This window comes from Gracilinanus agilis, chromosome 6 (genome assembly GCF_016433145.1).
Source record: "Gracilinanus agilis isolate LMUSP501 chromosome 6, AgileGrace, whole genome shotgun sequence".
NCBI classification, from domain to species: domain Eukaryota; kingdom Metazoa; phylum Chordata; class Mammalia; order Didelphimorphia; family Didelphidae; genus Gracilinanus; species Gracilinanus agilis.
The window spans coordinates 282,315,927-282,333,589 of record NC_058135.1 but is presented as its reverse complement, the minus strand read 5'-3'; the positions used below and the strand labels follow the sequence as shown (position 1 = coordinate 282,333,589).

General features: G+C 36.8%; 1 protein-coding gene and 1 pseudogene across 1 annotated transcript in view; one reads left to right on the top strand and one right to left on the bottom strand.

The window, feature by feature from the left end:
- Window positions 1–17,663, top strand: part of LOC123252742 (vomeronasal type-2 receptor 26-like) — a 34,425-nt gene that overhangs the window by 5,264 nt on the left and 11,498 nt on the right. The window contains exons 2-4 of the mRNA XM_044681992.1: window positions 3,924–4,215; window positions 7,669–8,475; window positions 14,212–14,433. Coding sequence (XP_044537927.1) covers window positions 3,924–4,215; window positions 7,669–8,475; window positions 14,212–14,433 — 1,321 coding nt within the window. The remainder of the gene's footprint in view (window positions 1–3,923; window positions 4,216–7,668; window positions 8,476–14,211; window positions 14,434–17,663) is intronic.
- LOC123251735 lies at window positions 11,248–12,685 on the bottom strand (annotated as a pseudogene).

Here is a 17,663-nt window from a genome sequence, read left to right as displayed (position 1 = left end):
TTTTTTTTTTACAGCTCCTGCCATATCTGGAATGACCCTCCTTTTATCTATTTTTGTGAAAAATAAATAAAAGTATCTCAGTCAACATCAAAGACTGAGACCACTGCTTTCTTGTGCTGCCTGTACAAAGAGATATGGAAGCTGTGAGCTTCTTCAGTGGATAGAGAGAAGACAGATATATATATATATATATATATATATATGTATATATATATATATACACACACACACATATATGAAGAAGGATCACAAGGTATTTTAATCAACATATTCTGCAAATGAAATTATTTCAAACATCATCTTTATCAGTGACTTATGTAAAGGATAAGATGGAATCCTAGCTAAACTACAGAGGAAAGAGAGTTGAGGACACTTTAGAAGACCCCATTAGCACATAAAAATTGACATACAGGGGGCAGCTGGGTGGCTTAGTGGATTGAGAGTCAGGCCTAGAGACAGGAGGTCCTAGGTTCAAATCTGGCCTCAGACACTTCCCAGCTGTGTGACCCTGGGCAAGTCACTTGACCCCCATTGCCCACCCTTACCAATCTTCCACCTATGAGACAATACATAGAAGTTAAGGGTTTAAACAAAAAAAAAATTGACATACAGGTGAATCATAACAAATATACATAGTCTGTATTTTTATTTTTACCATATGCATTCATGTATAAAAGAGATGATAGCTGTCTGTATATGTACATGCACACATAAATATTCATATATGCATGTGTATTATATATATGTAGGCAACTTTTCCTTATTTCACACTCCACTAAAGCCTTTCAAAGTTCAAGTGGAATATCATTTAGGCTTCTCTTATTTGACTTTAAAAATAGGAATCACAATGTTGCCCATTAAACATGCCACTATTTAGAAATTTCCTATTTTTTTCAATGCACAACCTTCCTTCAAGGCACCCAAAGTAAAATATCCTGTGTCAATCTTAAGTACCTATTAGACTTCACTTTCTATATCTAATCACTTGGGATTCTTAATTTCTACCTCCCTATATCCCTTTTATAACTTGTCCTATTCTTTCCACTCACTCAATGATTACTTCAATTCAGTGTTTATTTTTCTCAGCTATTACAATGGTCATTTAATTTATTTCCTGCCTCAAGTCTTTTCTGGATCCAGTCACTTTCCATAAAAGTTCCAAAGTGATTTTCCCAAGGAACAGTCCTGATATTACATGGTCCTACTTACAAAATTCTAATTCCTTCCAGTTACATCTTTTTTCAAATGAAGACTTTATGTGATTTAAAGCTTTTCATATCCTGGCCCCACCTTAAAATCTAAACTGCTTATTCTTTACAAACTTTCATACATGTTTTAATTCATTAAAATATTCATTTAATTCATTCACTTTATCTTTTGTCTCTATGCTTTGCAAAATCTGCTTTCCAAATCTCAAATCTACACTCACCACAATGAATCACCTCAGATTTTCTAGTTTTTGAAGGAACCATTACAAGACTACTTTTTTTTTAAACCCTTGTACTTCGGTGTATTGTCTCATAGGTGGAAGATTGGTAAGGGTGGGCAATGGGGGTCAAGTGACTTGCCCAGGGTCACACAGCTGGGAAGTGGCTGAGGCTGGGTTTGAACCTAGGACCTCCTATCTCTAGGCCTGACTCTCACTCCACTGAGCTACCCAGCTGCCCCTCAAGACTACTTTTAAGATAAAGCCTTTTCTGTTCCCCCTGAGGTACTAATGAATTCCCCCACAATGATGTTTTGTCTTTTACTATATTCATTACTCTGTATGTAACACTCAATCCATAATGTTGCCTATATGGAATCAAATTAATTTGTTTTTATTAATCATATATAAAGTATACATATAGTTTCATATGCCTATGCATATTTGTCTGTTTATATATATTTATATATATGCATGCATACATGAAATTCATATACATGTATAATATGCATATATATTCGAACCATTTCTTTTTTCCCAGGTCATTTTGTAACCATCAACTTATTTCAATTTCCCAAATGAATATCACTTAGACTTTTTGTACTTGGCATTTTCTTTTTTTTTTAAACCCTTACCTTCTGCTTTGGAATCAATAGGCAGCAGAAGAGTGGTAAGGGCAAGGCAGTGGGTTCAAGTGGCTTGGTTTGCCCAGGGTCACACAGCTAGGATATGTCTGAGGCCAGATTGAACCTAGGACCTCCCATCTCTAATCTTGGCTCTCAATCCACTAAGCTACCCAGCTGCCCTCTTGTACTTGATATTTCCTAAAGAGAACTCACAATGTTTCCATCTAAACACAGCTTTTAGAATTTGCTTGCTTTTATGGAACGTATGACCTTCATTTAAGTCACATAAGTTTTAAAAATGTGTCATTCTCAGCTATTTATTCTTAATCATTATCTGCATCCAATCACTTTCCCCACTACTAATTCCTCCCTACCTATAATCTTTATCCTTTCCCCCTTCTTTCCACTCACTTAATGAGTATCCTTACTTGGTCTTTAGTTATCTTTTTTCTAGCCTTCATCAACTAATTGACTATAATTCAATTTTCTTCTGATTCCATTCAATAGTCACAAAACTGTGAAAGAGATTTTCCTAAAGAAAACTTCTTGACATTATACTTTCATGAATATAAAATACCACTTATTTAACATATCCTTTCTTATCAAATATAACCCTTACAAACATTTCAGGATTTTCATTATTTGAGCCATCTGTGAACCATTCATATTCATTCACAGCCAAATAGAACTTCTTACTTTCCTCCCATTTCACATGCTTTCTCTCATATGAAGCTTTGAAGCTATCGTATACAATTTGAATTAATTCTCTCCTTAATTCTTCTACTTAGAAATACTAGTTTCTTTAAGGTATAGTTCTAAGAGGACTATTGACATAAAGCCTTTCCTACACCCTTTTGGCTATTAGTTATGCCCCACTATAATCATATTTTCTTTGTTTAGTATTTAATTTAACAAACTACAATAAGCATCTGTTATGTCCCCTGGATAGAATATAACCTCCTTCAAGGTAGGGATTATTAATTTATTGTCCTTAGTGACTACAATATAATAGGTGCTTCATAAATTCTTATTAGTGAATTTCTAAGTTTTGATGATTAGTCATTTCAGACTCTGTTTACTGGGGACTCCAATTCTTCCCGAATTTACTACTTGGTAAGTTTGAATATACTTAACTTCTTTAGCTCTCAGAAGTCCCACATATAATAAAGGAACAATGTTTCACGATCTTAATATGAATGTTGGGCTATGGATTGATGTCACAGTAAATATATTAAGTGCCTAAATTTTTACTCCATGCACTATATGTATATAATACAGGTATGTCATCAATAGTGAGATGAATACTTGAGCTTGGATAACTTAGTGTTATCCATGACATGATCGAGGAAACATTTTTTCTGAAATACATTAAGTATATTTCACACCTTTCGATTTAAAATAGTATTATTATACTTCTCAAAGTCATACAATTAATAAATTTTTTATTCTCAATTAGATATGTATTCATATTTCCAGAAGGCCATTAAAACATCTGGATTTATTTCAGAGCCACTGGGGAGAAAATCAGACTGATTGTTGGGTTTGTTTTCACATCCTATCTCGTATGATTGTAACATCTGAAATAAGAGATAGTTAATTTTAATGAAGTTAGAAGGTATTCTATAAAAAGCCTACAATACACACTTTGGGACATTGAGGATTGCAGAAATTAAACAAGAAATCAAGAGTCATATAGCAAGTAAGAGTTACATATCACATATAAACACAATTTTCCCTGACTCGATGCCCAACATTCATCTATTGTCACTTAGTTGTATTGCTGCATTAGAAATTTTGCACCAATTTTGGAATTCTTCCTATTGCTTTAGGATTTTGGGCACCAATTTTATGACTTCTTTCTATTGCTTTAGTATATTGAACAAACAGTATCAACATTTCTTGGCCTTCCAATTTGCTGTGGATGAGATCAACAAGGACCCCTATTTGCTGCCCAACACAACCCTGGGATTCCAGCTCTTCAATAACTTCCATGACAACATTCTAGTTGTGGAGAATTCCTTGAAATGGCTTTCTGGATGGGGTAGAACTATTCCTAACTATACTTGTGTCAAACAGCAAAAATCAGTGGCTATCATTGGAGGTAGATCAACAACTCTTTCCATAACACTGGCCAATATACTAGGACTCTATAAAATCCCACAGGTAAGGGAGTCCAACAATATTAACCATTTTCATTCTGATATGTTCTTTATCCTTATATATACTCTCCTGGTCCAAAGTCTATTAGATAACTAACATTTATCAAACTGCTCCCATTTGTCAGATAAGAACAAGTAATACAAAGAACGGTAAGAGGTAACTCCTGTTTTCAAGGAACATTTTCTTTTTTCTAGATAAATTGAATATTTATTTATTTATTTGATTTAATGAGGATGGCTTTTACAATAGTAAAAATCTGTCCAACTAATAGTCAATTGATTCTACATATATATGTATAAAATTCCCAGAACTTTAGAGGCAAAAGTAATTTCTCTCTCTTCTCTCAGAGAATTCCTATGGAAGATGTTCTGTTCCTTTCCATTTCCCACCCTTCTGCTTTTCTAAACTTCATGATCTCGATGAACTCACTATTTTTCAAGATACAATAAGATTTGAAATGGTCACTTCTTCAGATCTCATTCCATCATGGATTCAGGAATTCCTTTTACCTTAGCATCAGATACTCTCATGCCTGACCTCTGCTTTATAGCTTTTCTTTACTTTTTGTCTTCCCCATTTGATTCTGAAGTCCTTGAGGGCAGAGACTGTCTTATATCTTCCATTATATTCCCCTAGAATTTAATACAGTATCTAGCAACATATATGGGGTTTTAAGAAATCATCACCTCTGATCCTGACTGACTCATTACCTTGAGAATGATTTGTGGGTTTTTGTGTGTGGATCAACTCCTGGCATTTGCTTTCACAATTCTGTGCTATAAACCTCCATCAAATTCTGTGTTTAATATGACATTCAAATATTAGTTGAGTATTTGCCTCATCTTTAAATCTGGGATTAATCTTCAATCCAAATCTACTCTATACCTTAAGGACAGACATCATTTGTATTTTCAATTCACAATATTTCCATTAAATAGAATTTTATAAAATGTCTAACATGCCACTTACCAGACATTCACTTTTTACCCTGTTTTTACACTCCTATGAGTGAAACAACAGGACCATGTGAGGGAAATAAGAGTAAAATAATTGCAAATCAAGTCACCTGTTTTTGTCTGGACAAAATTTACCCCTTTCTTTTTCTCTTTTTTCCCCCTTTTCTCAAGATTCTCTTCTTTCTTATCTCTTTTGCATTATTTTACAACATCCCATCATTTTCAAATTACTACCTGTACCCTGTTTATGTATGCTCCTACTCAATCCTCTACTAATGATAAATTCCATAAGTATCTTCAGGCTCTTAAGTTTCTTAAGTACTTTAATATCTTAAGTATCTCAAGTACCATAGTTGTATCAAGTATATTATTACCTTCTCTTGTGGTTTTGTAAACAGTTTGATCCGATGGACTGTCTTATGTTTCTTAGGTACTTTAAGTAGCAAGAATACTAAGGATCTTAATTATCCTCTTTTCATGCAGAAATGTAACCAGTTTAACCACAATGAGATTGTTGAGAATCTTAAGAAATTTGATTATCTCAGTTATCGTAGATATCTAAATGTCTTTGTTATCCTCTACCATGTAGGAATATAGTCAGTTAAACCTTACTGTATCCCTTGAGTTTTATCTTTCCTGACTCTCTTTTTATGATTTTTTTGAGTTACATATCTGATGATCAATTTTTTGCTCAGATGTGGTCTTTTATTCAGGAATGCCTAGAAGTTAGCAATTTTAATAAATGTGCATTTTTTCACATGGAAGATTACACTGTTTTTCTTCATATATGATTCTTGGTTGTAGACCTATTTTCTTTGTTTTCTGGAATATCATATTCAAAATTGGTTCATATCATCTCTTCATTGGTTCTGCTACTCTAAAGTTCATTTTAAATTTTATTTTAAGATTAGTTGGACAGGATTTTCAGACACGTTTGGGATTTTATACCTCTCTTCTGCCATCTTGGTTCAATCTCTCCTGCCAAATCTGCTTTTTAAGGAGTTCTTCTCTTCAGATGATTTTGTCCTTTTTTCATCGTTTGTTCAATTCTGTTTTTAGTTGTTATTTTATTCAGTATTATTGTGCTTCCTTTACCATTCCCACATATCATTTTCCCCATTATTTTCTTTCATTACTTTCATTTATTTTCCCAGTATTTCCCATGTCTAGTTTGATTTTTAAAACCTTTTTTTTAAGTCTTCCAGAAATCATTTTTGAACCTGAGACCAATTCACCAAATTCACATTTTTATTTGAGGTTTTGGATTTAGCTTTTTTGATTTTGTTGTCTTCTGATTTTGTTTTGATCTTTCCTATCTCCATAAAAACTGTCTGTACTTACTTTTGTGTTTTTTATTCATTTTCCAGTCTTTTTCTTGACTTTTAAGTATGAAAAAAAATTAAAGTTTGTTTCTCTTCCTGTACAAGAAACTCTCCAAGCTTTTGATGATTTTATGCTGCTGTTTCCAGATCATCTTATGGGCATATATAGAAGTTTTTAGTTCTTCAAAGTATGATATGATATCAAAAGATGTGTGTGTGTGTGTGTGTGTGTGTACTATTCTCACCTTTGTTCTGGTTTGTGAGGGGCCAGAGGGATTCTTTTCTGTCCTAGATTTATGATAATACTGTCAGACCCTCTATAACCAATAAGTATATATATGCTTTAGTACTTCTCACCCTAGTACTGAGACCTATGCCTGAGACTCGGATTATTGTATGATAAATACTAGTGTTCTTCATACAGTGCCATGCCAGCAAAAAGACCCTTCTGTTCACTTTCTGAACAGTTGTCCAACTCCCTACCCACTGTGAGCTCAGAATTCATAAGCTTTTGCTACTGATTAAGTTGCCATCAAGATTGTACTAGCTTACCAAGGTCTGACCTACTCTGGTCCACTGGTCTGTGCTCTACAGCCATGTTCATGTGATGTACCTTTCATGACAAATTTCAAAGCTGTATTAGGAAGTAAAAATACTTCAATACTTCACTCCATGTGTTTGTGGGTTCTGCCATTCCTAAATTTGATTTGAGACATTATTTTATGTGTCTTATAAAGGAATTTGATAGAGATCATGCATTTCTTTGTCTTTTCTCTGCAATCTTGGCTTTACCCCCTCCCCCCTCCTTTTAAGTTCCCTTTTAAAAAATGTGGAATAAATTTCCTTTGAGGGAAATTAATTTTTCTTCTATTAGAAACTTTTCACACCCAAAGAAGAACCTCTTGATAGAGACACTGCAGAGAAGAATATTGCTCAGATACTTGTTCAAAACAGCTTCCATGAATTTTAATTTTATAATTGAATATTTCGATTAAAATTCAAAAATTATATTTTTAATGATTCACTGTCACTATGATCAGTCAATTAACAGAAATTTTTTTCAGGATATTCTATGTATCAGTAATTCTGTTGTGTGCTTGAAGTACATATGTAAAACAGGAAAAATTCTAAAGGACTTTCTATCATTATTACTGTTATTTATTCCTATTTCTATTTAGATCAGCTATGGTTCATTTGATCCCCTCCTGGCTGAGAAGGTCAAATTGCCATATGTCTATCAAATGGCCAAAAGTGACTCCACTCTGCATCTGGCAATGGTCCAATTGATGTTGCATTATGGCTGGACTTGGGTGAGCCTGGTTCTTTCAGATGACATGAGAGGGGAGAAGTTCTTCAGAGATATAAAAGAGGAGATGGTCAGGAAAGGCATATGTTTGTCAAGTAAGGAAATAGTTTCCCCAAACTCAAAGAATCAATATCAAGATGAAATGAAGCTCATTTTAAGGATCACTAAATCATCTTCAAATGTGATTATCATCTATGGAGATACAAACTCTCTTCGTGAACTTTTTTCAGCCATGGCACATAGCCAATTTTATGGGAAGTTGATAGTCACTACTTCTTCCTGGGATTTTACTGTCAGTGATTTTGATGGAGAGTCTGCAGATTTTCATGGTACAATAGTGTTATCTCATGCCACCACTGATGTTCCTGATTTCACAAATTTCCTACTAACAGTGAATCCCATAAAAAACCATAAAGACATTTTTCTAAAGGCTTTCTGGGAGTCAGTATTTGATTGTAGAATTTCAGGAGAAAGACCTGGAGAAATGATGTCATATCCTTGCTCAAAATCTTTTTCCTTGGCTGAAGTTGATCCTACCAAACTTGACGTGATCATGACTGTCTTGAGTTCTAATGTCTACAATGCTGTGTATGCTGTAGCACACGCTCTCCATGAAATCCTCCAGACTCAGTCAAAGGGAACATCAGAATTTGAAGCAATCCCAGAATTGTCTTGGAAGGTAACAGTTTTCTTCTATCCTTGGCCTCAGTATAGGATTTTCTTCATCATTCAAGAGAAATTTATCTCTTCTGAGATGTTCTTTTATATATCATCTTGAACAACTTAATACCACAACCTCTGCCTATGAATAATTTTTCTACCTGCTATGATAATGAAAACAATTTTAAGAGTTATGAGTATCATTTTTTTCCATATAGGAATATAAACAATTTGACCTTACTGAAGCCCTTAAAATTTTTCCCCCTTTTCTTGTTTAACTTTTTTATGATTCTCTTGAATTTTGTATCTGGACATCAAATGTTCCATTACTTCTGTTTTTTTTCTTTAGGAATGCTTGGAAACCTTCTATTCTGTTTAATGTCTATACTTTCTTCTGAAAATTGTGTAAATGGAATTAGCTCACCCCATTCATATTTAAACTCTAGCCACCAGAGATAATGTCAACCCACCTCCCTTAGTGGGGAGACACATGACAATAAGTAACAAATCAAGAACAAGGGACTGCCCCTTGGGTAGTCCAAAACAGAATTGAGGCTGCCATTTGTCCACTTGAAATTAGAGGTGGGTGCAGAAAGTGACAAAAGCGGCTGGTAACTTCCTGTGAGGTAGTTGGCGCTTTGAAATTGGTGCTGAAGGATCTCTGGTGAGACTTCAGATGGCTTCCCTCTGAATTGTCACATGGGTAAGTTAGGCTGACTTCCATTTCCCTCTCGGCATTCTAGAATATCTACCTTCAAGGAGGCTTCTTTGCCTCTCTAATTGTCAAGGCCTTGTGGCTAGTAAGCTTGTTTAATTTAGCTCTAAATCCACCTCCAGGCCAGACCTCTGGTCCAGCCAGAGTTTCTCTCTCTCTCTATCTCCGTACCTTCATCCTTCCTAATTGTATATAAAGGTCCACACTCTTCAGCCTCCTTGGGTCTCTAGTCTAGCTGCTCTTGGGTGTAGGTCCATAGTGTTTTTAGTGTAAGGATGGAGGGCAAAGGGAAGGATCTTGGGGGGACAGAATGTTTGCCAAAGAGGAGCATGAGACAAAAACATCATTTGAAAGGTCAGCAGAGGATTCTGGGAAGAATTCCAAAGTACCTGGTCTTCAGTTTGGGAGCTCAAGGGGAGTAGAGGCATGAACAAGCTCAGAGCAAAGCAAGGGAGATCCTGTGAATTTCCCCATCTGAAATTGAAGTCCTGACATCCTGTCCTTTGTCTGTGGACATATTCTCATGGCCAAGATCATTCTTCCTGTCCTTTGAGGATTTCTGGACTCCATCTGGGAACAGATCCCTAAAACCCCACTTCTAGCCTTTGCCTAACAGAGAGACCCTAATCAACAAACATAAACATAATGTATAGGTTTAGTCAAAGATTTAGAGGATTGGAAAGGAGAAGCTTGGGTTGGAAACTGAATTCTCCCCCAAATGAAGGACCTTGGGTTAGAGATTGGGATAACCTACTTCCTCTGACCACCCTTATCAATCACCCTTATCAATCACCCTCTCCAATCACCCAAATACTCTTATTAAATAACTTTAAAAGTCAGATAGCATTACAAGTTTATTGAGGGACAAGAAGGGTAGGAGTTAACATAGCTTTGCCTGGCAGAATCCATCATTGAGACAGACCCCAGCCCCGTGGTGCCATTGACTGGATTAAGGTAAAGCTAATGTGAGCCCTGTTTCTAATGAACACTGAACTTCCCTACAATCTGTGAGGGCTGGCAAGTCTTCCCTAGACACCCATCAACTGACAGAAACCCCCTTCAAATGTCCCCCAGTATTAGTAGTTCCTTTAGAGTGAGGAAAGGGAGTTACCACACTGACCCATCTCTTCCTCACCTGTTCTCATTCCAACTGGGCCACTAATAAATTATTCAGCTGCCAAGAACCTAGGGATTGCCCCATGCTCCCTCTAATTCTTGTGCTCTGGCTCTGACTCTGGCTCGCTCTAATTCTAGGACACTGGCCCTGACTCTGGCATCATAGATGGGGTGGGGGAGGGTTGGTCAGCTCACATAATGGTGGGAGTTATTTCACTCCCTTATAGCATGGAAATGCCCAAATCCTATGTACCTTCAATGATGTGTCCTATTGTGGGGTCCCTTCATTCATCTGAACTTGTTTTTTTTTTTGTCCTTTTGAGGTATCATATATCATTGGTGAGGAGAGTAAGAGTTCTGCTACTACTTTGCACCCATCTTAACCTGGAAGTATCCTGTCCTTTATTTTTAAATGTGTTTATTGTAAACAATACATTGTTAGGGTTTGTTTTTTTAACCTATTCTGCTGTCTTTGTTTCATTGGTGAATTCATCTCATACTCTTTTTCCCCCCTTAGATCAGAAATTTTGTCTTTATATTTTACAACCAACTTAAACCAGAAGATTTAAGTGTAGTAGAATTGGGTAGTCATTTAAAGTATTCAAGGAATATGGTAATATTATTATCTGAAAAGTATCATTTAGAATAATTGTTCAAAACAAAATATATAACTCATTCCAAACTCAAAATTGAGGGTATAATAATAAATAGAGCCAACCACCAATGTTATGATAGAAGGGGAGAGAGAGAGAGAGTCTAGGAGGGCAAGACATTTGTTAAATCTCTCTAAAGCCCTGAAAACTTTTTCCTCAGTTATATTAGAAGACTTATCTTTGATTGAATTCCTTCCTTTTCACAAATGGGAAAGTATTACAGAGGTCCACTATTAAAAACAGACGATATGTTGCACACCCAACAAAGCCTAGAATACAAAGTGGCTGAGGTGGTCTCAAGTGTTGTTTAATAATAGCCTTCTCTGCTGATAACTTCTTTGCATGTTGGACATAAGAGGATGGTGTGCTCAAATTGTGCTGTGTAGGACCCTTTGGTATCACATAAGGGAGAACAGGGATCCACAATGCCCAAGTCACACAGATTCTTGAGAGCCATCAGGTATTTACTTTCTCATAGGTGATCTATCCAGCTGTGAGAGAAGACAAGAGTATGAAAGTTTTCATTGATGACATGTAACAAATGTTTTGCTCTTGGAAGTCTTACTGTCACATGTGCAACATCAAAATTTTTCATATAACCCAAACATTCCATATTGACATGTATCACACCTTTCCCTGTACTGCCAAAAGTTTCTGTTGCTTATATTTCTCCTTCCTCCATTCTTGTTGGTTCTTCTCCTTTGACAATGGACATTGCTTTCCCAGCATATATTCCATATGGCCCAACTGAATGCCCATTAAGATTTTCAATGGATTTCACTTGATATGTTTTGCCATCAATTTTAAGCTCATAAGGTTCCATAACTTCTTGAATGGCCTCACCAACATATTTCAGTATTAGCAGCATCTTTTATAGCCTTTAACAATGTGTCATATTAGGGGTCAAAAGTAAAAGCAGAAGCACAATCAATAATCCTACCACTGATGTGTGTCCCAAAATCTGTCTTGCAGATATCATCATATTACTGGACTGTGGGGTCTCCAGTATTTGGAGTGTAGTGAGCTGCACAGTTATTGAAGGAGTAGCCTATAGTGAAGGCAAGTCTTGCATTTAGGCCATTCTCTTTTATTAGCTCATGGGAACAATCATCCATTTTTTCACAGATCTCTATCAAAGTCATCCCAGGCTCAATCCTGCTCATCACATATTTCCTCACTGTTTGTGTGCCTGGGCAGCTTCCCAAATATCATTTCAGACTTCCTCACTGTCTTGGTCTAGTGATTTCTTGTCTTCATTTGTGCTTCTCTAAGCTGCTGTTTGCCCATCTTCTAGTGAGAAGTACTCACATTCTTGGCCCTTTCAAAACACACCAGTGGGATAGAGGTCACATATGGGCAATGAGGGTCTGTATCTTTGGGCCTTTCTTCTTTTTCTTTCCAGCTGCTCCATCTCCATCTCAGGCTCCATCTCCTTTGGCTCCATCTCCATCTTCATCATCATCCTCTTTTTCTTTGTCCTCCAGGACCAGTTTTTCCAGCTTTTTGACTACCTCATTGACAGAAATCCCCAATTTTCCCTGTTTCCTGGTCTTCTGTGACCTTGGTCTTGCCCTTCCTCTTGGGGCACATCTTCTTGGCCATTTCCTTCACCATGGCCACCAAGCTGTCGTTCTTGTCCTCCAGTTCCAGCTCATCTTTCAGGTGTCACTTCCAGCCACCTCCAGCTCCTGCCATATTGCTAATAAAGAAGGAGAAGGCAAACTAGAGAGGCCTGCAGCCCGCATCAGCCCTAGGATCCACACCAAACCAATCTCACTAGTGTAAGCTAGAGAGTGAGAGGCATGGATGGATGGAGAACACTGCTGCAAAAATGGGTGGGGCCAACTGAAACCTGAGGGCCTTAGTGGCAGGTAGGGGTGGGGTAGGGAGAGCCTCCAAGCCAGTCATATCATACACTTTAAAAATTATAATTATTTGTTATTTATTGCCCTCATAAAGTGAGGTAAACTAAGTAATTGACCAGAAAACCTGTTTTGCCCTGGGTAAAGTAGAAATCAGAAATGAGCTTTACTGTTAAGATCACTTAGCTCAGAAGCAAAACAGCACAGTCAGGATGCATGAGAAAGTAACTACTTTACTCTCAAGCAACCAGGATTACATATACTACGGAAATTCCCTCTATTAACCAAAACAGCTTTCAGATAAAGTTTGCTTCATCAAGATTATGTCTCATTAATGAACATTGTTTGCTTTGTATCTTGTACCCTATGAAAATTTCATTGTAATTTTAGCTGGATTCAGCTTTTCACTAGGAAATTGCTCTGGCCAGTAAATACAATTATAATTAAATATGGATTCATTAATCTGAACTTCTGGGTATCTGGACTCACTTTATTAAGTGCACCACTTCACTCCATTCTATTTTTCTTCAGTTTTTCCTTCCGTCTCTTTTTTTATTTTGTTCCTCCTAAGAAATACAATTTTCCTCTAACTGCTACCTCCCTAATCGCCACTTTTTCTTCTGACATAGTTTTATTTTCTTTCTGAAATCTTCTAAAATCACCTCCCCCTTTCCCTCCCCTTAACCTTCTAGTTGTTAATCAGTTACCTTTCTATGTGCCCCTCCCTCATCCTTCTCTTACCCTCTTTCTCATTAATTTAAACAACATCTCTCTTTCCCTATCTTGGTTTATCCCCTTCCCTTCTTTTTTCTTAATTTCTATTACTTCTAAGATTTCCCTTTTCAAATCTTTATGCCTCCTCACCTTCTAATTTTCTAATAAGAAAATTGTACCCTTCTATATTTCTGTTATTCCCCTTTTTTACCCAGATACAAAGAAAATTAGATACAAACATTACCATCCCTCCATTCCTTCTCTTCATTGTAATATTTCTTTCCTTAGTGCTTCTTTTATATGGGATGATTATTACAATTTAGCCTTCTCTATCCAATTCATTTAATTGTTATTCTATTCTGTTATATTCACTTCAATCTCAAAACTTCTATCTATAAGTACCCCTTAAAACAACCAAAATTAATGACATCATTTTAAGGTTTAAACACATCATTTCCCATATGAGAAGTAAACATTTTGACCTTATTAAATGCTTTATAATTGGTCTTTCATATTCTCTTATTGTGCCTCCTTTCATTCTTATATATAAAATTGTTCACTCAGTTGAAAAACCATAGGAACAACATGTGCAAGGACAAATTCAAAGCCTACTGCACTTTGATAAACAAACCTTGTGATATCTGGATGAATATTTCTTTCCCTAGGAAGTAACAAACTTCTTTCATTCTCTTTAGCTACACGATTTTCTGAAGTGCACCAACTTGGATGATTCCAGTGATGAGACATGTAGGGATAAAACCAGTTTGGTGCCTGAGTCATATGACATCCTGAACTTTAAATCCTTTCCTGATTCAATTGAAACATTTGTGAAAGTAGGGAAAGTGACCCTTGGGAAACCTCATCAGGGAATTAAGGTTTATGAAGACGACATAGATTGGCCAGACAATTTCCTGCAGGTAAGGAGTCCATGAATAATATGGTGTATTTAAATGAGCTTTTTAAAGTTCTTGAAACTTTTACCTCTTCTTTTGCACCAGGGATCTCACCATAGGAAATAGCAATAATTAGGAAGTAGAGGCAACATTTATTTAATCTTCTCTTTTGCTCCAAGTAGGAGAAAGCTCTGATTTCCTTTTTTGATACCATTTTCAAGTTTCTTCCAGATATATAATGACTAGAATTCTCTACTTCATGATGAAGTCAAAATATCCTACAATAAGTGGGCAAGGTTCAAGATTAATAACAGGTTGGAGAGGAGGAAAGATATCTCACCAAAGGGCACTAAAGGAACAGAGTGTACCAAGTGCCTCAAATCCTTCAAACTAAAACATTTTATGCCATGAGTTTGTGTTTCCAAGAAAGAACCTGAGTACCTTCAGGAATTATTATTTTAAATCCTTTGGCTTTGTCCTTGACTGTTTTAGAACTTAAGAATTCATTTAGTATTATCTTTTATATGTATTTCCATTAATATCCCCTCAAATGATGTTTCAAGTGCCAGCCTAAGGTAATATCAGTTCATATATAGATTCAATACACCTGATCTATTTCATCAGTTCATTGTAGCAAACCCCTCTATTTCATGACTTAGCTGAATCATTCATGATTGTTAATGAAAACACAAATAGTTTCAATAAATAGATGGACAGACTATTTTTAAAATAAGAAATATTCCACTTTATGTCATCAATGAACTACCCTAGAATTACTTGGGCTAAAAGGTTGAACCTCCATGATCAATGATTATGAGGTACTTAAGTTAAAATATATTCTGACAATAGATTACCATTTATAAAAATCAATGAACTTGGGACTTCTGAGTTAAGATGGTGGCTGAGTAGAAGCCGGGCCACTTTCTCTCCTTACCAACTGATATAATGTACTACCAAAGGACAAAAAAAAAACAAATCCAAATGAAAGAAGGGACCCCACAATAGGGTGCAGGATCAAAGGTATATGGGATTTGGGCACTTCCATGCTATAAGGGGGGAAAATAGCTCCAATCAAAACTTGAGCAGATAAACTCTCCCCCACCCCACCCACAGTACCAGAGTAAGAGACTGCACTCCAGAGTTAGAGCAAGTGGGGGCACAAAATTCCCCTTGGGAGCTAGCTGGTACTAATAGGAGCTTGCCCCTGAGAGCAGCAAGACCAGAGATCCCAAGTGGCTGGAAAACTCAGACCTATGACACAGGAGTGGGGTTGAGAGAGGCAGCAGCAGCACCCAGCTCGCTCGGACTCAGGGTAAAATCTCAGGTGGAGGAGCAAGCATGGGCCAAGTGCCAAGATCTGGGCAGCTGGATAGGAACATGGGGGCTCAACCCTTAAAAAAGCAAGAGCAGAAACCTCAGGCGAGTGCCTAGAGAAGCTAGGAGACTCACAAAGTAGCCTCAGACAAAAAATACTCCCAAACTCCATACAAAGAGAATCAGATTGCCTTAGAATTCTGGCAGATACAACATAATGATGCCAAGCAAGGCCCAAGAAATAAACAAGAAGACTAAGAAAAAAGCTCTAACACTTGATAACTTCTGCAGAAAAAAAACACAGAAAACAGAGGACAAACAATTAAAGACATCCAAACCTTTACCCCCAAATGAAAAAGAGTCACAAGATCTTGAAGAGTTGAAATCTAAGATTAAAAGAAAGATGGAAGAGATCTGGCAAGAAAATAACAGCTTAAAAGTCAGAATTTTGCAATTGGAAAGTGAGGCTCAGAAATCAAATGAATTAATAAGCAAATTGAAGACCAGAGATGACCAGCTGGAAGCCTTGAAGAACCAGATAGACCAGATTGAAAAGGAAAACCAAAGGATTATAGGTGAAAACCAGTCTCTAAAGAATAGACTTGGGCAATTTGAAGCCAATGATCTCTTAAGACAGCAAGAACAAATAAAGCAAAGGCAAAATACTGATAAAATAGAAGGAAAAATGAAATATCTCAATGAGAAAGTGACAGACCAAGAAAATAGGTCTAGAAGAGACAATTGTGAATCATTGGTCTTCCTGAAAAAGCAGAAATTAATAGAAATTTGGACTCTATACTAAAGGAAATTATTCAGCAAAATTGCCCTGAAGTTCTACAACAAGAGGGTAATATAGACATTGAAAGGATCCATAGATCACCCTCTACAATAGACCCTGAAAAGACAACCCCCAGGAATATATTAGCCAAATTCAAGAGCTTCCAAGTAAAAGAAAAAAAATTTACAAGAAGCCAGAAGGAGACAATTCAGATATCAAGGAGCACCAATCAGGATCCCACAGGATCTGGCAGCCTCCACACTACAAGACCACAAGGCTTGGAATATGATAGTCAGAAAGGCAAGAGAACTGGGTCTATAACAAAGGAACACCTACCCATCAAAACTGACTATATACCTCCAGGGGAAAGTATGGGCATTCAACAAGATAGAAGATTTCCAAGTATTTGCATAGAAAAGACCAGGACTAAATGGAAAGTTTGATATCCAACCACCAAAAGCAAGAGAAACATGAAAAGGTAAATAAGAAACAGAGGGGAAGGAAAGAAATTTTATTTTTAAATTTACCTCTTTACGAGCCTTTTTTTTTATCCTGGGACTCCATTTTAGGAGCATAGGGCCACAACCGGTAGGCAATGGGACACACAGTCACTCAGGGTCACCCAGCTGGGAAGTGTCTGAGCCTGGACTTGAACCTAGGACCTTTCGTCTCTAGGCCTGGCTCTCAATCCACTGAGCTAGCCCAGCTGCCCTTACTTTAGGTTGCAGTTTCTTTAGCAGATGTAGTTTTTACAGGGTGGGGTTGCTAGCCCCACGCCCAACCCTCCTCCTTTTTTCGTCCGGGCTAGGGACCATCCTTGGCCCAGGAGTGGTAAGGGTAGGCAGTAGGGGTCAAGTGACTTGCCCAAGGTCACACAGCTGGAAGTGTCCGAGGCCGGACTTGAACCTAGTACCTCCAGTCTCTAAGCCTGGCTCTCAATCCACTGAGCCACTCAGCTGCCCCCCTTTACAAGCCTTAATAAGATCTAATTATTTGTATTCCTATATGGAGAAATGTTATGTGTAATTTTCAAAAAACTATATTCACTATTATAATAATTAGAAGAATTATTCATAGAAAAAGGTTGGAGCACTAAATGCTATTTAAATAAAAAATAAAAACTAAGATGAGATGGGGCAGGGAAAAAGAGGGGGGCTGAATA